Source organism: Parambassis ranga, chromosome 13 (assembly GCF_900634625.1).
Source record: "Parambassis ranga chromosome 13, fParRan2.1, whole genome shotgun sequence".
Taxonomy (NCBI): Eukaryota; Metazoa; Chordata; class Actinopteri; family Ambassidae; genus Parambassis; species Parambassis ranga.
In genome coordinates, this window is record NC_041033.1 from 19,844,121 (window position 1) to 19,871,198 (window position 27,078).

General features: G+C 45.2%; 4 protein-coding genes across 7 annotated transcripts in view; 2 read left to right on the forward strand and 2 right to left on the reverse strand.

Annotated features, from left to right (window-relative positions):
* Positions 1-852: 852 nt before the first annotated feature.
* cep126 (centrosomal protein 126) lies at positions 853-6,283 on the reverse strand. Its single transcript, XM_028420295.1, has 11 exons — positions 6,249-6,283; positions 6,015-6,134; positions 5,313-5,458; positions 5,114-5,225; positions 4,900-5,032; positions 2,468-4,313; positions 1,822-1,934; positions 1,466-1,535; positions 1,189-1,350; positions 1,041-1,102; positions 853-954 (listed from the first exon to the last, which is right to left on the reverse strand). Exons 1-11 carry the CDS (start codon positions 6,281-6,283, stop codon positions 880-882), a joined length of 2,874 nt encoding a protein of 957 aa, XP_028276096.1. The 3' UTR covers positions 853-879.
* Positions 6,284-8,446: 2,163 nt separating this feature from the next.
* trpc6b (transient receptor potential cation channel, subfamily C, member 6b) lies at positions 8,447-12,961 on the forward strand. The gene is made up of 11 exons (XM_028420124.1): positions 8,447-9,193; positions 9,267-9,452; positions 9,525-9,689; positions 9,879-10,095; positions 11,187-11,414; positions 11,499-11,763; positions 11,840-12,035; positions 12,147-12,353; positions 12,495-12,551; positions 12,634-12,709; positions 12,804-12,961. The coding sequence occupies exons 1-11, from the start codon at positions 8,447-8,449 to the stop codon at positions 12,959-12,961; spliced, it is 2,502 nt and encodes an 833-aa protein (XP_028275925.1).
* A 1,136-nt stretch (positions 12,962-14,097) lies between these two features.
* On the forward strand, positions 14,098-17,758 carry pgr (progesterone receptor). Its single transcript, XM_028420125.1, has 8 exons — positions 14,098-14,966; positions 15,277-15,386; positions 15,988-16,104; positions 16,315-16,620; positions 16,763-16,907; positions 16,987-17,117; positions 17,361-17,518; positions 17,603-17,758. Exons 1-8 carry the CDS (start codon positions 14,098-14,100, stop codon positions 17,756-17,758), a joined length of 1,992 nt encoding a protein of 663 aa, XP_028275926.1.
* Positions 17,759-19,170: 1,412 nt separating this feature from the next.
* The window catches only part of arhgap42b (Rho GTPase activating protein 42b), a 57,257-nt gene continuing 49,349 nt past the window's right edge, over positions 19,171-27,078 (reverse strand). For 2 of the 4 annotated variants that reach the window (XM_028418731.1, XM_028418729.1), the window contains 14 exons: positions 26,569-26,647; positions 26,228-26,267; positions 25,890-25,952; positions 25,654-25,728; positions 25,134-25,218; positions 24,882-24,940; positions 24,368-24,473; positions 23,987-24,146; positions 23,323-23,473; positions 22,784-23,176; positions 22,440-22,596; positions 21,445-21,519; positions 21,275-21,354; positions 19,171-20,348 (listed from right to left, as the gene is read on the reverse strand). In XM_028418731.1, coding sequence (XP_028274532.1) covers positions 20,260-20,348; positions 21,275-21,354; positions 21,445-21,519; positions 22,440-22,596; positions 22,784-23,176; positions 23,323-23,473; positions 23,987-24,146; positions 24,368-24,473; positions 24,882-24,940; positions 25,134-25,218; positions 25,654-25,728; positions 25,890-25,952; positions 26,228-26,267; positions 26,569-26,647 — 1,612 coding nt within the window. In that variant the 3' untranslated portion in view covers positions 19,171-20,259. The remainder of the gene's footprint in view (positions 20,349-21,274; positions 21,355-21,444; positions 21,520-22,439; positions 22,597-22,783; positions 23,177-23,322; positions 23,474-23,986; positions 24,147-24,367; positions 24,474-24,881; positions 24,941-25,133; positions 25,219-25,653; positions 25,729-25,889; positions 25,953-26,227; positions 26,268-26,568; positions 26,648-27,078) is intronic. The other 2 variants (XM_028418732.1, XM_028418730.1) reach the window with 2 other exon arrangements.

A 27,078-nucleotide genomic window follows, 5' to 3' on the forward strand; every position in this document is an offset into this window, starting at 1 on the left:
TGACACCTGGCCATTTTCCATGTAACTGAGTTTTTTTTTTTTTTTGTTTTTTTTTGCACTTAACTTCTTGTCATGACTCCATGTGACACACCACTGTCACATCCCTGTTCAAGGCCTCGTTCTGAAGAAACCTGCAGTTAAGTTAAAAAAACGACAACAACACTGTTTCATCACTGTTCAAACGAGCTCGGGCTTCCTCCACCTCTTGGAGCAAGTCCTAGCAGGCCAGCTGAGGGGCAAAACCAGACACGTCGGAGGAGGAGGAGGAAGAGGAGGAGGAGGAGGGGCAAATGAACTCACATCAATAGTCCCTACAGCTTTTCTTTCCTCCCTCATGCACCTATTGTTTGGCAACAGAGTGCCTAATTAATAAGCACCAGCTAACAGTTAAATAAATATTAATGCAACTATTATTAAATAAAACGAGGCCTAATAGCACGGGTAAAGTGCAGGACAGAAGCCCCGTGGCAGAGGCTCAGCTGGCAGATCCAGCAGGTCGAGTCTGGTAATCATCTGTTCAGCAGCCGCTGCAGGAGGAGGAGGACAAACACACCTTGAAGGTTGCAACACTCCTCTCTACAGGAGAGGCTTCTGGGCCTCAGTTCATTTATTGACTGGCTGAGAAAACACAACGCACACATACTGAAATAAGTCAACGTTATCAGTATGTATGCTGAGATTTATTGAAAAGTTTCCATTCGTTTCACTATGTTAAATAAAGCTTTGAGTATAAGAGCAGCCTGCACAGTGTCACAGGCACTTTGGTACTCTGCACTGCAGCTGATCTCTTGGATCCTTAGCTGACTCTCGCAGGCACATTTGGTGAAACTTATTATTATTATTTTTTTTGCAGTGGCTTATTAAAGTGCTTGGTTTAAGTCAGACTTTCTTCTGGGAGCGGGGGCGGCTGGAGGCACGGTGCTTGTAATGGTTGGTGCCTTTCACATCCTTTGTCTGAAAACAGAGGAAAAAGGAAGCTGAATAATAAAACATCTGAACAAAGTTAACTCTTTCTATTACAGAGGAATATAAACGCTTACGTGTGGTGCATCCATAAGTAGACCGTGCATGCCAGTATTTCCCACCATGTGTTCATGCACACCTATAAACAGTAACAGGTAGAGGAGGTTATTATTGACCCCTCTCTGCAGAAGGTGCATGTGTAAACAGGCCTGGCAGAGGGCTCACAGTGCAGCTGGTGGTTCAGTCTGTCCAGAGAGAGAAGGATTTTCTGCTCCTCCAGGGAAATGGCGGTGCGCTGCTGCACAGGCCTCTCTGTTTGGGCTGTCTCCATGGCAGCCATCATATCTCTTTCTGCAGCCAGGTGTAACTGGGCTTCACTGTCAAAACCTGAGAGCACAGAGCTGCGTTAGAGGCAGACACTCACCCGTTCCCACTTGTCCTCTTAGACAAATGTAAAGGTTGTTTTAACTACAATGGAAACCAAGCACAGTGAACTCAATACCTTCATTTGGAAAGGCCGTGTGGTGGGTACCTAAGAAGGGTCTAACTGGCTCAGAGGTTGACTTTGGTGGCTACACGAAAGAAAAGAAACACATGTTGAATCCTTTAAGTCTGAGCTTACATAATGTACATTACCAAACACATGCACAAAAACTGCCCACTTGACTCCATGTGGAATGTCTCGGCTTGAGGTCATAAATCGCTGCAAATAATCAGTTTCACCAACCCTATATGGACCTCATGAGAGGGACTGCATAACAGAATTTACGTGTTCAAACACACCCAATAACTGATCTTTGGCAATCATTCTTCACTCTTTGTCCCCACAGGGCAGCTACTGCACCACTGCACATGTACCTGAGTGCTTAGGAGAGATCTTCTGTTGCTGGCAGATGGCCTGCTCTGCTCAGCGCTCGGTTTCCTCGCAGCTCGCCCACTCTCCTGGGCCTGTCTTCGAACTGTGCTTTTTGCTAAAAGAAGATGCATTTGCTGAAATCTTTTTGACAGAGTGCTGATGTAGGAACAGATGCTGCTTGACTGGATGGTGCTGCTGTTTCTGCTAGAAAAGCTGAAGTACATTGATTTATTTGTGCTATTATAAAACATGTGATGCAAGAATATGTGCAGCGCCAAGTTTTTAAATAGAAGGGAGCTGATGTGACTATAACTGTACACAGCAAACATGGCATTGATTAGCACGGCTTTGAGGCATGACAGACAGCAGGCCATTGTGAGGCAGGAAGTCAGCTGAGTTTATTTTAACAGCTATTACTGACTTCCTGGTGTCAAATCAGGTGCTCAAGATCGCACTGTCCTTTTTCTATATCAAGACATCAGTTATCTAATCTATAGAACTGTGTACACATGAAAGTTCAGCAGTGCTGCTGTTACTCACATTGTTTAAGTCAAATAGCTAATTAAGCCTGAGAGGAAGTGACAACCCTGCAGGCGAGCAGACTAGGCGTAAACTGTGTGACAGGCTGCGGGCCAAAGTATACATTACCATCCTTGGTGGATAAGGCAGCGCGGACACCGTGCCAGAGCTGTGAAATCTCCTTGTCTGTGGGAGTGCAGTCTAAACAGAGGTCTCTTTCATTGTACGCCGCCCCTCTCCTTCTGCAGTGGTTGTGAGTTTCCTGAAGACCCGAGGTTAGCGTGCTCTTCGTGTGGGCGTCTGAGAAGGGGCAGGTGTGTGTGGGCGGCAGAGGTGTGTACATGACAGCGCTGTCTGTTGCGAGTACATGCTGTGTGTAGGTTGAGAAAATGGCCTCAGAGTTGTTCTTGTGCAGGGCCTGCTCCACAGCCAGGGCTGGTTTGTAGTGGATGCTGACGGGATCCATGCCATATGGAGTCCTAGTGATGCACGGCGTCTTTTCCTCAACTGGTTCCATCCTAGGAGGCGGGCGGGGCACCATCGCCTTCCCCTGGGTTCTGGCAATCTGACCAACCTCGGTGGCATATTGAGGTCGCATGACGGTGCCCTTTCTTGTCCGTGAGGAAACAGGACCCGCTCCGGCTCGAGCAGGGCGCTCTCTCCAAGGGACTTTGGGGCCGGCGGTCCTGTTGCTGCTCCGCGGCACCTTGACCTCATCTGCTCGGTCGTAGGGCAGGCTGACTTGAACCCCAACATCTGCCCACGCTTCTTTTGTAAAGTGATAACCGGCGGAGGCTGCCGAGGTCATGCTGGGGGTCCCTGAGACTGCAGTGAGACTTAGCTGGTGGTCCTCTAAGTTGTGTTTTGACCTGCCTTTGATCTGTTTCAGTAGGTTTTGCTCTTTGGCTTCAAGTTCATCGAACCAGCGCAGCTTCTTCTTGACAGCACTGTTGCCCCCCATGCTGGCTTTTGTCCTTGTTAATTCCACACTGTCTCTGATGGCTAACGCTACTTGTTTTGCAAACATCAAATGGCCTGACCCGTACACGCACGTGGCGTCTCCTGACAGATATTTAGACTGCTTTTTGAGGATTCCTTTGATAAACTGGACTTCACAAACGGAGTGAGATGTGGCCACGGACACGGGGGCTCTGTGGACGTCCTCCTCAGGACATTTCTGCATGTCAGACTGGATATTAGACGAACGTGCCTTCTGCTGTGACAGCATGTTTATGGCCTTCTCGGTTTTGGGCTCGGAGCTGGAAACCTTGTTGAGATTGTTTATGAACGCACTGTGCTCCTTCTGGGATGAGACAGGCCGGTTTTCTCTTCCTGTTTGCTGTAAAGTTCCTTTTGTTGACACGTTATTTGTTGTGGTATCGCTCAGAAACATACCTGACTTTGGGAGAGCCAGAACATTTAAGTCTTTACTGTTGCCATTTTTAGGAGGCGAAGGGACGTCTGTAGCTGATGGATATTTGCATCGTCGGTCCTCGTGTGTCCTCTGCAGGTTGGGATCCGGCTCTCTGTTTGCCTCCGTGTTGTCACTGGGACTGTTTTGTTGGGACTTTACCTCAAAGTGCTCTGGGTCTCCACTCATAATTTCACAAAGAGATAGTAAGTTACAGTTGTGCTGAGCAGGCTGGGTCTTTGCTTTGGGTGTGAAACCCCAGGAAGCTTCAGAGATGTTAGCCTTATCACTGGGCCAGTCAGAGTCCTCCTGTTTCCTCTGCTTTGGTTCGAGCAGTTTTCTTGAGTTATCACCAAGAAGCCTCATCGCTGAGAACGAAGTGAGGTCTGATGTGGGACACAGATCGTTTTGCTTTCTCTGCTCTGGATGGGTTTTCTCCGAGTGAAGCAAAAACGATGAAAAAGAACACTGCAGATTTTTGGGACTCGGGTTCGTCTCCTCATTGTCCAAACTGTCCTTACTCAAGGGACTTTCAGAGTTACAGCAGTCCGACAGGTGAGTGCCCTGAAGCAAAGGGGAAAAACATGGTTTACAATAACATTAAGATTAAAAACCACAGTTACAGTCTGATGTGGTAATAAAAGGAAAAAAGGAATGGCTTCATGTCACCCTGCTGCCCCCTACAGGTCAACGTCTATAGAGCAAAAAGTTCACTAATTCAGCCCTGCAAATGTGCTCAGTTATAGATAATTGATTTCTCCCATTGTATCACTATACCTGTCATCAGTTTCAGTTAACTGTTAGGCCTCCGATCCAAACTACACTCATCTAATTAATCCATTTTTTTTTATTTTGAAATACTTTCATAATCCCATCAGGGAAATTGCTTAAGGCTGCCCAGCAAAGAGCGCCACGCACCAGTGAGTACACTGGAGGAAATGCAGGTAAAGTGCCTCACAACGATGACGAGGAGTTGGGATCGAACCACCAACCTTCCTGTTATTGGACAACCCTGCCACTGAGCCACCGCTGCCCAATTTCTAATCAATGTCACCGATAACAAAGACTAACTGATACACTGCACTCTGGTTTATACTCTTTAAGAGTAGTTACAGAGTGGCCTGCTGAAAAAAAAAAACAACTTAAACACCTGTGGACTGGGATCCTGCAGCTTCTCTGTGCGGCTCTGTTCCTGGAGCAGCTTGGTGTAGGCCTCCAGAGCAGAGAGTGCTTGGCGATGTGAGGATTTAGAAACTGTGGGCGGCTTAGGAGGGGGGCTGCAGCTCCTTTAAGAGAGAATATATAAACACATACATATCCACAACATAAGTATCCCTAAAAACACTTCATTGTGAAATGTTTACCTGCTGGCATTGGCGGTGCTGGACAGGAAGGAGGACTGTCGGCTGTATGAACCCAAGCTGCCTTGAATTTGATTGAGTGCATCTTCAATATTCAGGACATTTCTTTTAAAAGCTGCAATGAAAGCAAACCAGAACGTGGCATGACTGTGGGTGTGGCCGTGTTATTTCTCAGTTCTAAGCGGTGCACACATTTACTAACATTGTCTGCGTCTCTGAGACGGAGGCAGGTGGGCTCTCTGGAAGCGTTCGGTCGCGTCCTGCAGTTGCTGTCTGCGTTGCTGCAGGATGTTCTCCCTCAGCTGCTGCTCCTGCATGTCCCACTGCTTCTGTCTTTCGGCCAACGCCCTGAGCCGTGAAGAAGAGCACAGCATGAACCCGGGGGCCGCATTTTAACTGATTAAATCCAGTCTGGCCATGTTTTGGATACAGAAACCCGAGTCTGTTTCTCGAGATATGCTTTCAGCATCGTCATTAATAAATTAAAGCTGCCATTCACTGCTGGGTTCACCAAAGCAACCATTAATATCATCAACAGGGTCAATCAAGTTCAGCATTAAAGTGAGATTCTGTTTCACAGGGGAAACCGGTGAGAGCAGCTGAGAGCGACAAGTGGCCGATCAAATGAACAGAATCTATTATTTACTGATGCAGCTACAAATATGAATAAGAGTTTTTAAATGGGATGAAGAGAAGTGACGCTTCAGTGACCGCTCGGGCCCAGCAGATCTATTTTCAGGTCTAGACAGCAAAATCCTGTCAACACACCATCAATCCCTCAAAGGTGCTAAGCTCACAGCAGAACTATAAGCTGCATGCTGAGCACCGGCACAGAAGCCCTCTTTGTGTGGTTGCTATTATAATGTTAATTAATCATGATTATGAAAAAACAACAACAACTGACTTCCTCCGTCGGTTAGTTTCCACAGAGAATTTGCGAGATCTGGCTCTGCATAACTTCTGCTCCTCAGCCAGGAGTTGTCTCTCACTTGCAAGGCCTCCATCAGCTCCCAAACGTGGATTTCTGGAAATAAACATCTAAGGAATCAAGTCATAAAGAGAAGTCGGTGCATAATATGTGTCAGCTGAATCTAACAAGTGTGTAGCGTTCAGTTCTGACTAAATGTGAGCAGGATACGAGTGGTAGAAGAAGTTATCCTGAAGAACTTGCATCCTCCGAGGCTGTGATCAGTCAAGCTGCTAGCTGCTGCTAATAACTCGTCCTTTTTAGCTAACTGTGCTTCGTGCTAAGTCTTTAACCATTTTCAGGACGAAGACAAACTCGTAAATAAAATCTTTGAGTCCACATGGCGGCAATGGTTAAAAAAAAGTAAGAATAAAGTGCGAGTTGAAGTTGATCCGTCCGGTCTTCAGCTGTGTGTGTACAGTCCCTCCATGATAGCAACCGAGGACGCAGTTCCTTGACAACCGGGAGAGATGGCTGTTGTTTCCGGTACGTCCAGCAGAGGGCGCATGACTCACACATAACACGTAGGTGCTGCCTTCACGTACACCCGGAAGTGTCGTAATCTATGTAATAAACACAAAGTAGGTTATATAGATGGATTTTTTTTAAAAAAAACAAGCGAAACAAAAATGAATCAGAGGAGCGAGCAAATAGAAAATCGATACGTTGATTTAACAATACATTCAATAATAGGTAACATAGTCATGTGTGTATCAAATGTTTTCCAACAAACGTTCATAATGGAAATATAAATAAATAAATAAATGCGTCAGTAACATTACTTAAACATGGTGCTATTTCCAGCCATGTGCCCTGTACATTAACATACATCAGCGCACACACCTAACACAATTTGTTTTTCCACTCGGAGCGGAAGCCTGGCGGATTTAAGGTGGCCTCCGCTGGATGGTGTTATACCTGTGACGTTTGATGGCACCGTGATTTAAGAGGATTTGAGGAAAATCTGCTTTTTTCCTGATTGTTTATGCGCCGGAGCCACCGCATAATAATAATAATAATAATCTGTCATCACTGTGTTCAACATTATGTAGAACACAGCAGTGGTGCTCTGACAATTACAAATAGTTCTTAAGAAAATAATCCCTCAGCCCTCTGCTTCAGTCTATAACCTGTTAGGTCGGTGCTTAAAGCCTCTATTAGTTTGACAAAGTGCTTTAATATCTTGCTTTTAGGGCTTTAGCGCCGGCAGTTTACTGAAAATCAAGGAAATTAAATATAATCCCCGTACAGGCACCCACAAAGAATCCCCTGGACACAGCCCTGAAACACACCTTAAAAAACGCCCCCTGCGCGTGCAAAGGCTGCTCTGACCGCGTGAGGAGCCAGGATGGGACGCAGACCTGCCAGGTACTCCGGGGACTGATGGGAGTCACATGCACAACAAGGCTGAACCAAAGGCTTGCAAGACCAAATCTGCTCTGAGGTGAGTGGGCAATCGTTTATTGACTTGTAGTAAATTAAATATCTGAGACATGTGCAGCCCCATGAGCTACAGATTTAATACTGTTTATCTCATTTTTTAATTTCCTGTTTGCCTCTTTTATGCACTCCTTGTTATTGTGTTTTTTTGCTTTCTGTTCTCGCCTATATGCTCCGATCCACCTTTTTCTTTGACACACATGCCAGTTTCCTGTCATGATGCAGAAGTGCAACAGAACAAAAACAACACGACAGTCTCACAAATCCAGGCAGGTACAACTCACACCTCACATTTAAAAAAAAAAGGTACATTTAGGCACATCCTGTCATTATTCATGGTCATTGCTCTGTAGTTTTTGGTTTCTCACCTTCTCTGGCTGAACAGCAGGACTCCCATTGTTTTCATTTTCATGTCAGACCTGATGCCAAACACTAATAACATTGTGTGCACTCAGCAGTTCAGTTGTGTAAGATCTCATTAAAGCTAATTATGACTGAATGAAGGGGCGTTTTCATCATCTGTCATCATCTGTGCTGAGGCAATTAGCTCCATGAGATAACCACGTTATTGAAATGTGATTACTGAACAGCAAGTAGATCTCCTTTGACACAAGATGTAATTAATATTATAAATAGCCTCTGTTATAAGGTGCCCTGAGCTTTGTCCAATCAATGCAGGCTGAAGTTTTCGTTATATCAGAAATAAATAAGTAAATGTTCCAGTAGTGGCTGAGCTGTTGGTCTGACATGAAGGAGAGCAGATGAAGAGTCAGTGGGGGGGTCTCACACATGTAGTGCAGGTTATAATTCAGCCGAGACCTCCTGTGTGTCTTGTTGTTTAGCCTCAGTTTATTGGGCTTTTAATGAGAAGCGAGAAGACTAATCACAGTGTCTGCAACACATTCAGGTGGTGCAGTGAAGGCAGAGCCATGATGCTTCGACACGCTGCAGCCAAACCTCGGAGACAGGCCCTACGGGGAGCTGGCTACCTGTTCCACGCCCAGTCCTCCTCCTGCCCCTCCGTCACAGAGGAGCTTTTCCTAGAAGCTGCAGAATATGGCAACATTCCTGAAGTGAGGCGGATGCTGGAGGAGCTGCCTGAGCTTGACGTCAACTGCGTCAACTACATGGGCCAGAATGCACTGCAGCTGGCCGTCGCCAATGAGCATTTAGAGGTGGCAAAGCTGCTGCTGAAGAAGAAAGATCTCGCTCGAATAGGGGACGCTTTGCTGCTGGCAATCAGTAAAGGTTACATCCGCATAGTGGAGGCCATACTGAGCCACGAGGCCTTCGCAGACAGCCAGAGGCTAACCAACAGCCCCGGCCAGGCCGAGACACACGATGACTTTTTCTCCTACGATGAGGATGGGACGCGTTTCTCTCATGACATCACTCCCATCATCCTGGCCTCCCAGTGTCACGAGTATGAAATAGTGCACATACTTCTCCTGAAGGGCGCCCGGATAGAGCGACCCCACGACTACTTCTGCCAGTGCAGGACGTGCAGTGAGCAGCAGAGGGAGGACTCTTTCAGTCATTCACAGTCCAGGATCAATGCGTACAAGGGACTGGCTAGTCCAGCATACCTCTGCCTCTCCAATGAGGATCCGGTGATGGCTGCACTGGAGCTCAGCAACGAGCTGGCGGTCCTGGCCACCACTGAGAAGGAGTTCAAGGTACAGCAACATAAAAAAAAAAAGTGAGTTGAAGGTTACAGGCTTCACTTTAAGTTGCCTTTCTCTGTTACAGAATGATTACAAAAAGCTGTCCATGCAGTGTAAAGACTTTGTGGTTGGACTCCTGGATCTGTGTCGAAACACAGAGGAAGTGGAGGCCATTCTAAACGGTGACGCAGAGTCCTGCCACAGCCCTGACACCTTCAGCAGGCGGAACCTCCTACGGCTGAAACTTGCAATAAAATATGAAGTTAAAAAGGTAAAAAAAAACACGAGCACAGATCTGATTCTGTGGAGCTGGTTCAAATGTTTTTAACCCTTTGCCTTCCAGTTTGTGGCACATCCAAACTGCCAACAGCAGCTCCTCTCCATCTGGTACGAGAACTTGTCTGGACTACGTCAGCAAACGACAGCAGTTAAAATCCTCTTGGTCCTCGGTGTCGCTGTTGGCTTGCCCGTCCTGGCTTTAATTTACTGGATAGCACCGTCCAGTAAGGTTAGTGTCAGTCAGATTGTTTTCATTTGAGTTCAGCCACAAAAAAAAACTGTGTTCAGGATTTTTTTTATGGAGTTTCTCTGCTCCAAACTCTCCTGTTTGGACACTTATTCTCCAAGTTTCTGTCTGAAACATTATGTTCTGTTCCTGATCCTCTGGGATCCATCTATCCATCTGTTCTGCCCTCAGCTAGGGAAACTTATGCGCGGACCCTTCCTGAAGTTTGTGGCCCACGCAGCCTCCTTCGTCATATTCCTTTGTCTGCTGGTCCTGAACGCAGCCGACCGTTTCGGGGGGACGTCACTGCTCCCCAACATGACCACCCACGATTACCCCTCGCAGCTTTTCCGGATGAAGACCACCCCCTTCACCTGGATGGAGATTCTCATCATATCCTGGGTCATAGGTCAGGAGTGTGAACACACATTCCCTTCCACCAAGTCTGTATATTTATTTACATTATGTTCATTTATGCTGCTCTCGTCTCTCTGACACTCCACCTGATTTAAGTCAGGCTCCTGCATTTACCATTACATCACAGTGCTGTGCATGTCAGGTCAAGATATCACGAGTCATTTAGGAGATTTAGAAATCCCCAAACATCTATCATCACACATAAATAATTACACATTTCACCCCATGTGCTACAATCAATCTGAGCAGAAATGGCTTTACAAAGAAAACAGCAAGGTAACTCTCTTACTCAGCTCTGAAGGAAACAGAGTCCTTTCAGTAACGACAGGATACAACATGTCAACAAGCTGCACTGTGTGTTGCTTACTAGCAGTCCACATAAGTGCACATATAATAACAAATCATGCATTTTATTAATAGGTTTATTAATAGGTGAGACACCTTACACAGCACAAAATGAAAAACAACACCCAAACATCGAAGCAGCTTCATCAGTTCTGACTGTGTGTTGGCTGTAAATGGCCCAGTACTAACCTGGGCTGGTTGTGCTGACTGTCTGTGGAAGTTCAGTTCTTGCTGGTGAAACCGTGCTGGTGAAACCGTGCTGGTGAAACCGGGCTGGGCACTGTGTTGCGTGTGGCAAACAGATGGTGTCTGAGTCCACCACCATAACATAGATGGACGTAACTTCCTGGACGCCTCTTTCAATTGAACATTGTTTTCTTAAGATATGATCAGGAGGAAGTGAGTAGATGATGAACAGGAAGGACCGGGACAGAGCCCTGAGGGACTCAACAGGTGGCATGTTAACAAAGAAGGAACCAGCAGACAGAAAGAAAAAGAGACAGAAAGAAAAAGTAAAAATAGATTTATTACATCACCTTGTGATCAGTGGAGTGCTGAATGGGTGGATCAGGGAGCCGTTTCCAAATGATCGTGTCACCTCATCTCGGTCCGTGGTCCTCACCTCCTGTAGTCATCAGGGTGATGATAACTGTACACAGTTAAAACAGGTTATGTCAGCCATGTCATGTCAATCAAGTCTAATCTATAATGACCGTTGTTCAAATCATTTCATTTTAGGGAAAATCCTGGAAGAGTGTAAAGACATCTGGACTCAGGACATCCGGGATTACATCTCAGAACCCTGGAACCTCCTGGACTTCAGCATTCTGGCCATTTTTATGACCTCCTTCATAGCCAGACTAATGGCTTTCTGGCATGCATACTCTGCTCAGTGTTATATTGACAAGCACTACCCTGACCTGCCCAACATCACCCTGCCCTTTGAGATACAGTATTTCCAGCTGGGTGAGTGCGTGGCCCACAGGAACGGTGTGTCAGATGAACTTTGAACGCAGACTGCTCTCACCTGTAGCTTCTCCATGTTTTCAGCCCGAGTCCACTGGATGCCCTCGGACCCGCAGCTCATCTCTGAAGGCCTGTACGCCATTGCAGTGGTGCTGAGTTTTTCCCGCATCGCGTACATCCTGCCGGCCAACGAGAGGTTCGGGCCTCTGCAGATCTCTCTGGGACGAACAGTGAAAGACATCTTTAAATTCATGGTGATCTTCATAACCGTCTTCGTGGCTTTCATGGTGGGAATGTTCAACCTGTACTCATACTACCTTGGAGCCAAACACAACAATGCCTTCACAACGTAAGTCTTCACTATGTATGATGTAACAGTGTAGAGGCACTGTGTTGATGTCTTCCTCCTTTTCTCTGTCCTTCAGGCTTGAGGAGAGTTTTAAAACTTTATTCTGGGCCATCTTTGGGTTGTCAGAGGTCAAATCTGTGGTTATCAACATCAACCATAAGTTCATCGAGAACATAGGCTACGTCCTGTACGGAGTGTACAACATCATCATGGTGATCGTCCTCCTGAATATGCTCATTGCCATGTTTAACAACTCCTTCCAGGAAATTGAGGTACGGCTCTATGATCCTGGATGTATTGATGCATCTGATGAATGATATTGAACTTTTCACAGTAATGATTTATGTCACATCAGGATGAGATGTTTGCTGTTGCCGTTTCAGGATGATGCAGACGTTGAGTGGAAATTTGCCAGATCTAAACTCTGGTTCTCGTACTTCGAGCACGGTGCCACGCTGCCTGTGCCCTTCAACCTGGTGCCCAGCCCCAAGTCTGCACTGTCCCTGCTGCTGGGGATACGGGACCTCCTCTGGGATCTACCTCCAGCCAAAAGCAAAGACAGTTCACAGGATGAGATGGAGCTTCACAAGGTGAGGCTTATTTCAGATCATGTTGTTGGTTGTACTGTCATGGCTTTTGTGCTTCTTTTGGTTAAGTGTGCAGGCCTACAGAGCCCCCTTGTGTCAGAATGTGGAGGTGCAGCTGTGTTTTTATGTTGTTTTTGATCCTAGTTGAGGGGACAAGAACATGTGAGCAGAGAAGCAGCTGTTTGTCCAACCCGTCACCAAGTAAAGCAGTTTCATTTGACATAATCTGGAGGATTCATTTAATGAAAGCAGCTGCCTCATTATTTTCCATTCTTCATTACAGAAGATAATGAGCAGCCTCATCAAAAGATACATCTTAAAGGCACAGAGAGATAAAGACAACGATGAAGTAAACGAAGGTGAGTTTTCATTTTTCTTATATATATATATATTCGATCTAAATAAATGATGAGATAACATCCTCTATGGGTCGTTCACTTACACTCACCACAGGTGAACTGAAAGAGATCAAACAGGACATCTCCAGTCTGCGCTACGAGCTGCTGGAACAGGGGAGCCATGATGTGAAGGCGCTGGCGGAGCTCATCAGGCAGCTGGGAGACGTCATGCATGTTCATCAGAGAGAGGAGCAGGAGCAGGAGCTTTCCTAAACAAATGTGAATATTACAATATCAGAGCTGTATGGACAGGACACTGCACTGCTCTTCCTAAAGAGGCACTCAGTCAGGGTCACAGAACATTAATATTTTGCATTGATGATCATAAATAGAAGGATTTGTCTCCATTATAAGCTCTCTGAGCTGCACAGTGAACTGTATATATGTTCATTTTCTTGACCCTCAGGCTATTACATGAATAAAAAAAAACAGACGTGACATACAGTGACAGCTTTTCTGTAATGACTGCACTTCTATCAGCGCTGTCAACAGGTGGCTTAAAACAACATTAATATTGTTTATGAATGTAATTAAACTTGATGGTTTTTAATAATGGTCACCATGAGCCACATTAACAGATAAGAGTGTGAAAACCAGGCCCCTTACAGCATCTGAAGAGCATGGCGCTGTTATCTGAGAATTATGTGGGCCACAGCATGAGAGTCTCCCCTGATTCTGTCAGGAACATGACGCAGGAGATAGGGGCCAAGGTCTGTGCGTGCATCATAACTGCATGCATCATACAGGGCTGATTAACCTGAACGCTACAACCCTATCCTGATGGCGCCCCACTGCTTCCAGACACGCCGTCATGTGATTCATGGTCTGCAGGGCGGAGACTGATGACCTTTGACACTGAAGTGGTCTTTTGTCGATTCTCCTCATTGGCAGCTCTGCAGCTGTGAGGAGCCTCATACAGGCACACATCTCTGCTCTGATGCCTCCTGTCTCTGGTTTATGAGGTTTGTTTTATTCAGGATGAGGATTTTTCTGTGAAAAAGGAAACATGACACTCACATCCAGCTCAAGGACATGCACCACCTGTAACCTTTTAATTAATACTTTAACTCTTGAGTGCACCAGCAGCTTTGTTTTTGGTGAGAAGTCATAATTACGCATAGATCCGCACACACACAGGTTTTTAAAACAAAGTTAGATTTGTGTTTTTTTTTTTAAGAAGCTGCGGAGATTTTTCAGAAACAGAGCCCTACATGAGAGAAAGGCGAAGTCACAGCCTTTTTCCACGGGGAGGAGGACTACACAGGAAGGTCTCCGAGGCGCAGCTTATCACACACCTTCCAGCCTCCGGGCGCTCTCCAGGCTCAGCTGCGCGCTCCGAGGATCAGAAGATGGAGAATAAACTAAAGATGAGCAGCACGTCAGTCGCTGATTCCACCGACAGGAGAGTGAGTGAGCTGATGGAGGCTGGATACGGCAGGTCCCACGCCAGATCATCCACGGACCCGCGCTCTCTCACTTGCGTCTCGTCTGTGCGTAATTTTGGGAACGGTGGCACATTAAACCTCAACTCCAGCGGCGACGGCGCAGTTTTCAAAGACTGTAACGTTCTGGACGCGTCACTGGCTACAAAGCATTTCTATGACCGGGGCGGTGAGTACTTGAAGTGCGACGGGGTTCCGTGGGAAGACTTTGTCAAAGTGCAGAAACTTGAAGGTTTGCCGAGCCTCTCCACTGCGCCAGGCGCGTGTAAGTTCATCAAAGATGAGAAGGAGCCCTCTGTGATCATGGACACCTCCTGCCCCAGCTTTGACCCATCAGCTGAGCTGTCTGCTCTGGACTCATGCTGTGACACAGACAGAAAGCAGCAGCAGCAGCTGGGACTCAGCGAAGGCGAATCTACCAGCTTCACGCCGGCTGCAGCGGTTCCTCCGCCGACTTTCGAGGGTTCTCCAAACTTTCTGACCGACCTGAACCAGCCGGAGCAGCTGGTGAACCCGGTGAGGACTGACTCCAGGGGCGGTTTATCCGGGAAGGCTGTGGTCAACTTTGATGCCAACGCGCAGACAGGCTCGCAGCAGCTGACAATGTACAAGACAGAGGTGCCTCGGTGGCAGATGCAGAGCTTTCCGGCCGAGACGCAGTACTGGTGCCAGGCAGCGGGAGTGACCGAAGACCCCTTCACACCCGGCGGGTATGATGGGATCCAGAACCAGAGCCTGGCTCAGCGGAACCCATCACCTTTCTCCACGTTTCCAGGGTAACTGCTTCAAAAACTGAATCAAAAAGGAACTTTAAATGTTTTAATTAGTTTAATTACACACAAATCAGATAAATAATCTCAATAATCTCAAATAATGAATAATCATCATAATTCTGAAAAAGGAAATGACCTCCTCTAATCTAATCTGCCATCAGTCTCTCGTGGAAACATTATGTAACCGCTTCATTCTTTATGTAAACTGAGTGTGAAAGGGAACATCTGATCCCACTTGATCTTCCCTTGAAAGACACAGTCAGCCTGTGTGAGATGTGTTTCACAGCCTCCTGTGTGTTTCCTTGTGTTTCAGTATGCCACCTCAGAGGCTGTGTGTGATCTGTGGGGATGAGGCGTCAGGGTGCCACTATGGAGTCCTGACCTGCGGCAGCTGCAAGGTGTTTTTTAAGAGAGCAGTTGAAGGTGAGCAAATCAAAAAAATGTTGTTTTAGGTGCATCAAATATTTTCAAGGCCACATATTTGTATTAAGACCAAAAGCTGGAGTCATCAAATACAGCACTGACAGAAGATTAAAAGTAACTTTCTCCCTGCAGCACAGTCTCTGTCTGCTGCACCCTTAAGGGTTCAGAAGCATATTTATTATTTTTGTTTATTTGTGGATGGTGTTTCAGGCAAATAGGATGAAAACACACACACACACACACACACACCCTGACCTTCTATGGTAGCCTAGTTATTAAAGGGTGTTAGCAACAGTATCACATTCACCAGTGTTCACCATGTTCTTCATCTTGGACATGTGTTATCTTGCAATGTGAGATATATTAGAGCCACTATGTCTCAGCATGGCTGTGTCACTCTGTCCTCACAGCCTTGCCTTTATCTAATCCCCCCCCCCCCCCCCCTCAGAACGCCGTCTCTGTGCAGAGCAGAGTAACCATGTTAATAAGTCAAGAGTACTTCAGTGCCTTTTTTTCTCCTCATTATGTGTCTCTCCTACATATTGTATTTGAACATTTTATAAAGAAATCTGTGCATCATCTGTGCCCATTTGCTCAACAGGCCATCACAGCTACCTGTGCGCCGGGCGGAACGACTGCATTGTGGATAAAATCAGGAGGAAAAATTGCCCGGCGTGCCGCCTCCGAAAGTGCTATCAAGCAGGGATGATGCTCGGAGGTACCTTTTTAGTTGGATTTCTTTTTGAATGGAGCTGCAGCGCCCATAAGGCAGGACTGAAATCTCATGTAGTGTCAAAGTAACACTCTGAAATCAAAGAGAGAGAGTGCTCAGATCAGACAAACATGAATGGAAATGAAGCAGAAGTGTGGAAGATGGTGAAGCCCTGTGTTGTTAACAAACTGACCGCACCTTGTTTTCATGTCTCAGGCAGGAAGCTGAAGCGTTTCGGGGCCTTGAAAGCCCTGGGTTTGGCCCCGTCCCTGATGTTCCAGTCTCATTTGGCCATGTCCAGTGACAACCAGGCCTTGACCCCCATGTCCTGCATAACAGGCATCCATGAGATCCAGCTCTCACAGCAGATCCTCAACATCCTGGAAAACATCGAACCGGAGACCGTGTACTCCGGTTACGACAACTCCCAGCCCGAGGTTCCCCATCTCCTGCTCAACAGTCTCAACCGGCTGTGTGAGAAACAGCTGCTGTGGATCGTCAAGTGGTCCAAGTCTCTGCCAGGTAACGGGGCTCTCTGCATCTCAGGGTCGCCATGGCTGTTGCCATGGTGATCCAAGGTCTTGACCTTAAACACACACTGACTGAGATAAAAAGCTGCTCACATGAAATGTCAAATAAAACAAAAAGTGATTTTCTTTGCCAGGGTTTCGTAATCTTCACATCAATGATCAGATGACCCTGATCCAGTACTCCTGGATGAACCTGATGGTGTTCTCTCTGGGCTGGCGCTCCTTTCAGAATGTTACCAGTGAATATTTATACTTTGCTCCAGATCTGGTTCTCAGTCAGTAAGTAACCTTCATTATCATCATCATCATCATCACACAGGAAGAGTAAATGATTGACACTCTGTTGCCTTCCTGTCAGGGAGCAAATGAAGAGATCTCCCATTTACGACCTGTGCTTGGCGATACAGTTCATCCCTCAGGAGTTTGCGAATCTTCAAGTTACCCGCGAGGAGTTTCTCTGCATGAAAGCCATAATATTACTCAACACAGGTAAAGACACAGTGTTTTTTCTGCTTTGACTGAACTGCTCTCTACAGTGTTGCAAAGTGGAGCTTTGATGACCAAAGCAAAACAAAGTGGGAGATGAACACAGTGCCTGGACCTTGACACGATTTGTGTAACAATTGCTATCAAGGGGGCTTGCTTATCTGACACTGCTGTAACATTTCCTCTGCTTGTTTTGATAACATTTACATTACAAGTCCTTTTTAAAAGCTTCCTGTCTGCTCTCAGTGCCTCTTGAAGGACTCAAGAGTCAGGCTGCGTTCGAGAAAATGAGGCAAAACTACATCCGGGAGCTGACCAAGGCTATCCATATGAGGGAGAGGGGCGTGGTGGCCAGCTCCCAGCGCTTCTACCACCTCACCAAACTGATGGACGCCATGCACGATGTAAGCCGGACTCCAGAAGTGTTCATTTGCGTCTGTCTGTCTGTCGAGCACCAGCACAAACATACTCTTTCTTTTTCCTGACAGATAGTGAAGAAGGTCAACCTGTTCTGTCTGAGCACCTTCATCCAGGCGGACGCCATGAAAGTGGAGTTTCCAGAGATGATGACAGAGGTCATTGCCTCCCAGCTTCCCAAGGTCTTGGCAGGCATGGTGAGGCCACTCTTATTCCACAGCAAGTGATGGTGCTGACATAATGACTGTGTGGAGACAGCTTGTGACTGGATTATTGACCCAACCAATTACTGGATCCTTCATTCGTGTAGTCAAGACTTCTATCTATACTTTGCTCAAATGTCTGTTGTTTGTCTGGAGGTGAAACATGTTTTTAAAAGAGACATATCTTCAATATTTTAAATTCAGAGGCATCAATCAATAAAGCTCCTCTGTATTATTCTGGTGTATCCACCATGTCCCAGACAGTTTTTAAAAACACTACAGACAAATATTTTTGTACTGAAGCTGCAAAAAAAAAAAACACAAAAAAAATTATATTCATAATTATAGAGTACACTGAAACCTGCCACTTATACTAATGGAATTTATTTAAAGTAGCAGCAGAGTGAGCCACTTCAGGGAGGTGAAGCCGTTTTCTAGATGATTTCTAAAGCTGCCAGGTTAAGTAAAAAAAAAAATACTGCAGCACAAAGTGCCATACATGCATTATAAAATCTATAGTTTCGTATTTGTTTTCACAATGTTAAGAAATCAACCTAGAGCTGTCACAATATCACGACATTTGTAGCCAAAATTGTGTATAAATATTGTTAATAATTAAATTCTTTGTTGTGTGTGCCGACTTTAAGCCCCTATTTTTTTACCTTAATGACTGAAAACAATTCAACTAATTAGAATGAAAATCAATGAACAAGCTGCTATGGGTCTTTAGAAGCTAATAAGTAGCAGTTAGCATGTTGGTTGCCAATAAAGATAAGAGCAAACTGTTGCTTCCCTCTGCACAGGCTGTCAAAATACACTTTTAACTGGCAGTAGCCTCGAGCACACAGCCCAGGCTACACAGAGCCCGGCAGTGTGGATTTGTGCGAGTCTTGTGATCTCTTAAATCCTGCAACAATCTTAAAGTTAGAATCCTTCTGATAGCACCGGACACAATGCTGCTTATGGTAACACTGATATTCTTAACTGGCTTACTGACATACATGGTGTAGCTAGCTAGCTAGTTACCGCTTTATGTTTTTTAGGCTGAGGGCATCCAGTGTTAATGTACTGTTGTGTGAGGAATGATCCCCAAGATGCAACATTATTCACACAATATCACCACCTGTGTCCCTCCCTGTGCATCAGGATGCTCCCATTCTTAACACCGAGACTACACCTACACCACACAGTCTGTGATGTTTCAGGAAGTTCATACCTTTTAACAAATGAGACGAGTTGGATGTAAGCCATTACTGCCTTGACAGAATGAAAAATGTGCAATAAACCCTCATTTTCATGCAGCCATGGATAGGAACAGAGCTGTATTATCACTAACTGTAACCAAGAAAGCCGAACAGCAAGTCTAATAAATCACGCTGTTTATTTATAGACACGTTTACAAACTGTCAAGATACAGTAGATGATTGCAAGGAAACAAATGTCCACTATTAAAGAAAAAAAAGAAAAAGGATGTGAACGTTATTCAGGATATGAGTATGATTGCTGTAAATTCAGGCTGTGGGGGAGTATTATTCCAGCATCACTTTTCCAAGGCCACCTCGCATTCTTAGCGATGTAAATGGAAAAGAACATCCTGATCTTGGCAAAGGTGAGATCTCAGATACCCTCCCAAATACATTTTGGGAAACCAGAGTAAGATTTACTTTCAGTCTGAGCTGCATGAGGATTATTTTCTTTCTTTTTTCTGAAGTACTTTTGTTTTTGTTTTTAGATAATTCTGCACTTTGTTCTTTGGAAATAGAAAATTAAACATGATATATAATCTGATTCTTGCTATCACTGGTACACCAGCGTACCAGTATATGAGTACAGTACCACAACAGACACAGCTCCACCTCATCACATGATGATGAAGATTAAGAAACATTTTTTTTTTCCATGTGACATATACTTGATGTGACAGTGTTTAGTAACAAACAAAAGTAAATATTTTCCATGCGCTACTATAAAAAGAGCATTGATGTACAGTACAGCTAACCAGGAGGTGCGCTGCAGCAGCAGGCGTGTTCAGTGATCAGAGTCCATAAACATGAAAGTTAAGGTGCAAACCCATTATGCTTTTTTCTATTGGATTCTAGCAGATTAGATCTCCTTACTTTAAATCACAGCTTGTTCAATTACAGTTAATAAAATGTTTAAGAGGCAATAGATTTCCATTAACAGCTTAATGAAGGTTTTTATGTGGATGTACTGGGAAGTTAAGATAATATATTTCTGAGAATAAAACGTGTGAAATGGGATATGATTGTTTTGTGATTCTGAAGGCTAATACTGTAACAAAGAGCATCAGTGCAGTCAATGGGTATTATATATATATATTCACATCTAGCATCATATCTATTTATTATCTGACAATTTTCAGTCATTACGGGGAGGTATATTGGACATTAGAGCTGTTACTGCTCTGCTGAGATCTGCTAAAAATGCATCAAATGCAGAAATACAACAATTAAGCAGGTTATCTTCCATGGATACCATGAAAAAGATGCAGCGTTTACCACCTGTTAGAGGAAGACAACGTAATTCTCTGGGATTAAACCTGTTCTCCCCTCGTATGTTGCTTGGAGCCAGCCGGGTTCAACAGAGGGGTAGACTGCAAGACAGAGAGAGAGAGAGAAATAAGTCAAAGGGAAAAGAAAGGCCTGGATCCGACCACATTATTATCACACCGTGGTGAATAGCTGAGAAAGAATCAGGGTCACACTGCTCAATTTCAATTTTTCAGCAAGCTTAAAACTTATACAAGCAGTATGAATGGTAAACATTGGTGAGATGCACTTTAGTGAAAGTGAGCAGCTTTAAAAATACCCAGCTCACAGAATCTAGAAGCTGAACAAAGGATGTAGAAGAGAAAACGGCCTGTTGGTGTGCAGAGCGAAGAAAAAAGAAGTCAGCCTGCTGCTCATAAATGGAAGGGAGCATTTGTTGATGTTTTTGTATTTGGCTGCTAGCTCTGCTGGCTGCGTTAACAGGGAACAGGCACTGGTGCCTTCCATCACTAGGTTACAGTGACCTGCCTGCACTGTGTTGTGGGCCAAGACATCTCAACATAGAATTAAAAAAAAAGCGAGAGGCAAGAGAAAAATCTGCTGTTTGGATTTTAGTGACGTTTGAAGGTTTGTGCTCTGAACCACAGCCTGCACAATCTATATGTATCAGTTCTAGAGCACTTTACAGCAATGTTACCATCTACAACCAATGTTTTTCTTCCACTGGTTACCTCATCATGTTGATAGTCACCATCACAATATGATGTTTCCCTGTTCCAACTGCAGCCTACATCTACCAGCTGTGGATCAGCAATCCACAGTAGCTAACCTGGACACTTGTATATCTACATTTCACTGTAGTACAAGTTGTACAGAAATACAGTAGCTTAAAACTGACTTTAGGATATTTGATTCAACGCTGATGTCTGCACTTTGTCTCCTTAAAGACTAACACGGTTTAGTCTAAACTGTGAACAGCAAGCTAGCCACTTTACACGCAAGACTTTATTGTGCCTCATGTTCTGCTCACCGTTTGAGAAGTGCGCCCCCTGGGGGAAGCTGAGCTCGTGGCTGTGCTCGGCTTCACAGGAGTACATCGCTTTGGCCTCTCTACAAAGACAAAAGCATCAATGTCATGTAACAGTGTAACAAGATCAATAAGGTCCAAGTGTTTCACATAGTGTCAGGTTTTTACAGCACCTTCCAACGGGTGCAGACTGTGAGGAGGAGGAGGAGGACGAGGCATTTTCAAAAAGCAGCGCTTTAGCAGCAACCCTGAGGAAAGAAAACAACAGAGCTGAGTGGGCTTCATTATGTAAACTGATGACATTATTATATTCAGCAGGAAGAGCCTGCGTCTGGTAAATTATGTCATCCAAAGACAAATATGAGCTGCAATCCGATAACATAGAGTCAGTTTAACAGTAATCTGTTGTGATTTATTAGGGTTTATAAATTCAGCTTCGGAGAAGAATAAAACCCAGTTTGACCTTTTGTTAGTCTGTCCACATTCTCTCAGCCGTGCCTGCTGTTCTTATTGTCTACAAAGAGGTGAAAGGTACATATTGCGGGAGGTTTCCTTCCTCCGGGCAAGCTCAGCGTCGGCGCGGTGCCGAACGGAGTTAAACTATATAACAAGGCCGCACTTGACCCTGCGCACAACAACCTCACAGTGGAGAGGACAACACAGCTTAGGGCAAGCTGGGCAGGTTCTATACAGGGAAAGTACTTGAGAGACTGTGTGACGGGTTTCTCAGACACGACCAGTCAAACAATCTATTTGTCCCGAGAGAACAAGCGCAGGCTGCTGCTGGGTCACATCAACCCCAAAGCAGGCAGAGCGTAATTGAAGCCAGCTCTCCCACCAGAGCAGAAAAGACATAAATCTCTGAACACATACTCATCTGATCTTAGAGACCTCTCAGTGCTCATAAACAGACGAAGGAGGTGGCTCAGAGGGGAGACAGAAAGGGAGGAAGACGGAAAGAAATGTGAAACTATTATCGTCAGTGCTCTTTGGCTTGTAGTTATTTTGTAGGGAAACACGTACAGCATGTAGATACAGCATTAACACCCACATCATGAAAAATGAACTGTCTGTTGTCAAACATGTCAGAAAAGTAGAGTAGGAAAGTGTCTTTCTCCATTAGCATCAGAAGCAGCGTTTCAGGAGTAAAGGGATTAAAAGTGGTTACACTGAGCCGGGTCTTTGGTAGCCATTGCCGACTGACGTGTCCATCCTGCGGCGGGTCACTTGCTTTGGTGGAAGGTCTGGGTGCTCAGCAGGCTTTGAGCTCTCTTTGGACTCCAGTGTTGATACATTTTGGGCAGATCCAGAGCAGCTCCTGTGACCTTGAGAGTGGCATATAATAATATAATAATAATAATTTGTGTCTCCTTGTATAATGACACAAAGACACAGAAGTCTAGAACTGAAACAGCACCAGGAAATGACATGTGAGCTGCTTTTAAGGGGGGGTTATTATTTTCATAGGATTCTGATCCATCTAGCACTGGTATTCCCTGATGATTATCCTACCTTCAGATATATGCAGTGATTTCAGGGAGGGAGCAGCGGAGCGGTTCAGAAGCAGTGGCTTGAGATCAGGGCGGCTGTGAGGGGCTTTTTTGGGTGCAGGGGACAGCCATGGTACCGTGCTGACTGAGGACAGGCTGAGCGCGTCCTCTGACTCTCCATCTGTGCGGCCCGCATCCTCCCTGGAGCTGGATTCGGGGCTGCTGACACATGCAGTGCTCCTGGGGCCGTTTGAGAGCTGTGATGGCGTCCGGCGGTGGTCCTGACCCGTCCTCTGTGCAGAGCAAGCTGTTTTGGAGGAGGTGTTCTGCTCAGAGGAGTGGGACGACAGAGACTCCATGCTGCCCGCAGGTGTGCTGCTTGGACTGCTGCTAAAAGTGTCACCTATGCAGGGGCCAGAAAGGAGGCATAGAAAGCCCTCATTAAAACCTGCTGAGTAAGAAGGAACTAACCAATGTGTGTGTGGCCAGATGTCTGAAAAATACTCAAGGCCTCTGGTGGATTTTGCCAAGTTGGCAAGAAATTCCTGTTGTGGTACTCACTCTCTGCGTCTGCCAGGCACAGTGTGGGGGTGTACAGGCTGCGGGGTTTCCGAGGCCCCGTGGACAGACAGATGCCCCTGCTCCTGCGGGAGCCGGTCTGGCTCTGCGGTTGGGGCAGAGGCACATTGGGGTCCGGAGGCTGGCGGAAGATCTGCAGGTCCAGAAATGAAAAACTCAGTGACTACTGTTACAGCACAAGACACAAGAATGCTGTCTCTGGTTGGTCATTCAATGCACTCAAGGGTTAATACAACCAGTGGCATCAGCCTTCAGGTCTGCTCATCGGAACCATTACAAAAACCATCACAGCACCCACATCCTATCTGCATGTTCAGTAAGTATTGTGCATCATTGGGTTTGGTCTAAAAACATGGAAAAATCCATGTGTCTTTTGTGTGGTAAAAATTTAGTGCAAGGTTCCACTTGAACAAGAGCATAAACAGTCTATTTATTTGGACTTAACAGACTGGATAAATGTTCCACCATCACCCAGTGCCCGAGCTGTGAACGTTGATGTTGTCGATGTGAATCTTAAATGATTGTTCTGGAGAGACCAATCATTTAACAGCAGTTTTCTACTATGTTGAATATGTGCAGCAGTTTCCAGGATATTTTCTGGTCAGTTAAGTAACAGATGGGAACACTGTGTGAAATAATGACAAACCTTGTCGAAGTTCTCGATTAATATTTCCACCACAATGTTCTGGAACTTAATGTTCATCATGGCGGCGACCGTCTCCTCTTGCGACCTCATCAGAGTGGGCCCGAAGATTACACCCAGGTTCGACACCGTCATCAGGTTAAACTCGTTCTGCGTGGAAACTCTGCATGTTAGAAGAAACCAGAGTGTGAGGCGCCTTTCATCCGCTGATAAAGCGAGCTCTTAACCGCATGGCCACATCTTTATTGTCTCCTGGGTACCGACAGGTTTTAGAGACACCTACAGATGCAATGTGGTGTCCCAGAACTGTGAAGACAGTTTAATTAGTTTCGGCTCCACGATCTTTCTTTAAAGCTGTAACTGATTCATCACAGGAACACGTACGTGACAAGATGTTTTATTAGTAACTCCAGCATTTCCTTGTTTCTCTCGGGCAGTTTATGGACCAGTGCATGAACAGCACACACTCTGTAGTTCTGGTCGTCAGACTCTGGAAAAAAAAAGAAAAGAAAAGAAAATGAGTAATACTCTAAAACTGGCGCCTTCCTGTACATAAAACATAAAAAACTACTCAGATAGAGGTTCCATCCAGACGTGGAGAAAGATACAAATAAGCACGGATCCAATTTATAACGCCCAGGTTTGACATGACATGACATGAGAGCAGTATGATGCACACGACCACGTCACAGATGGAAAGTAATTGCTTCCATCTTTGCTTTAAAATGTCATCCTGTTTAAAATCATTTCCCATTTAAAGATGGCTGTAAATTCACAAGAAATCATTAAGAAATTCCAAACTCCAAATAAAAATGGGAATTTTCGCTCTCTTTCATGCATAAAAAAAGGAAAATAACACAGATAACATTACTGCTGTACAGTGCCGCTTCATACTTACTGACAGCCATGATAAAATCTTTGTGGAGCTTGAAAGTCATTAGAGGCTCAGAGAGACACCTGGTGAAGAAAAGAGAACAGTTGTCATTTACTTCCTGGGTGACATGAGGTCTTTTAAATGCAGCCACCTTCTTTTGTGAGTCAGCGGCAGCACTGAATGCATGACTAACACCGGGGAGGTTTCGAGGAGGTATTATGGAGGCAATGAGGACTCCTGACAGTTAAGAACACGCAGCTGGCAGGGCGAGCTGACCTGAGGTAATTCTTCAGACCGCTGGTGATGGTTTTGTTGTCCCACGTTTCCGGATCCAGGTCCATATCCACAGGTGCCTTAGGTGCTATTGGAGACACATTTTAGTTTTTTTTTTTATATCACCACAGAGATTAAGCTGTAAACTCTCAGAGAGAACCAACCTGACATGACCTGGCAGCAGGCATATTTTAACTGAGAATTAAAACAAACTAATCCTTGTATAAAGAGAGTCAGGAGGAGAATGTAAACAACATGGAAGTGCACGTGAGTCCCTGTGTGGAGATGGAGATCAGGCTTTCGAGAGATTCTAGTAAATCATCCAGACGTTTTCTCTTCAAATGTATGAAATGTATGCAAACAGGATTAGCCTGTGTGATTCAATAAAGCAGTGACAAAGTAATATGAGACCAGAGGGTTGTTACACTGCTGCACCACAAGGAGGACCTCTTCCCTCACTTTGCAGGGTCACATTATAATGCACAAGGTTCAACATAAGACTACGCTCCACAGTAGTACTTACAAAAGACTGTGGTCATCAGCTTCTGTACTTTAGAGTTCACTCCTCCAATTCTGTACAGTCCCATTGTAGTTAGACCTATGATGTGATGAAGAGACAAATTCATTACCAGACTGATACCGGTGCAACGTGTTGTCATGTAGAATAATAAATGAAGTGCACAGTTTTAATCACAAACACAGCCGGGCTGCGCTCAAGCTATTTGACTCATGAAAGCCGAGGAGATTTAAAAGCCTCACCTCTCGTCTCGACCAGGTCAATGCATTTCCTTACGAAGTTAAATCCTGCCTCATTAAGAAATGCTGTAATACAACACAAGAACAGGGGTGACACGTCAATTACCTCCCGGGTTAACCAAGGCATCATGTAGGAATAATAAGCTCTCTCCTAAGCCTGCGCTCAAACTAATAAGATACAACCCGTGTGCTGGAAGGCTCTGCTATGTCACATGAGTGGGTGTATGTCAAATAATTGTGTTAATGAGCATAGATAGCTATAGTTAATAAAATATTTACTTCAAAAGTATGTGTGACTGAAACTTGAATTCATGCATTTCAATTCTGAAAAAAACACTTACTCTCTTCCTTTTTGCTCAGTATAGCTGGCAGGTTGTAAATCTAGAGAAAGGGAAAAAATGAAGTAAAGAAACTCTTCAAAATCACAGGAGGAGGATCATGTCACACATTTTCCCTCAGTGCTTTAAGTGTACTGTTCTATTATTAGCCCATGGTGAGCTCATGGTTTCCTTAAAAAAAATACCTGGAGCCACCAGAAGAGGGTGCTTGTGGCAAATATTTCAGTTGTGGTACTGTTTTTTTTTTTTTTTGCCAAACAAACAACTAAAAATGTGTCCTGGCCAAACAGCAGCCAGCACAAAAAATATGAATATTTCAAAGACAAACAGGCAGAGTTCCTCACCGGCTCCTTGCCATCCATGGCCTCTAGCCACAATCTTCTGTTGGACTCTGACAGTGCCTGCAGTGTCATAACGCCATGCCTGGAAAGATTTAAGAGAAAAGCTGGTCTCAGTCTGATCTCATTGCCTTGGGGGCCCCTGGACAGACCATGTTTACGTTGGCTCAGACCACTATAAAAGGACTAGTGTAACTAAAATAGCTGGTGTGCAAATGCTTGACTTCAAACTGTGCCCTCAGTTGGCTTTGTGCTTCACATTCCACTCCCAATTAAAAGCTACCAGTGCTTGATATTAGAGTGATTCACTTCTTTTTTTTTCTACCCAACATGCATGTACACACCCTGATCCTGTCACACCTCAGTGTGTGCTGCGTAGCATGAAAATGATCTGCACCTGATTCGGAGCACTGTGTTCAGCTGGTAGTCACACACCGTGTCAACATTGTCTGATGATACTTGCAGGAAACAACACAAAGAAACCCGCACAGTAGTGATAGTTAGTACTAGCATGTA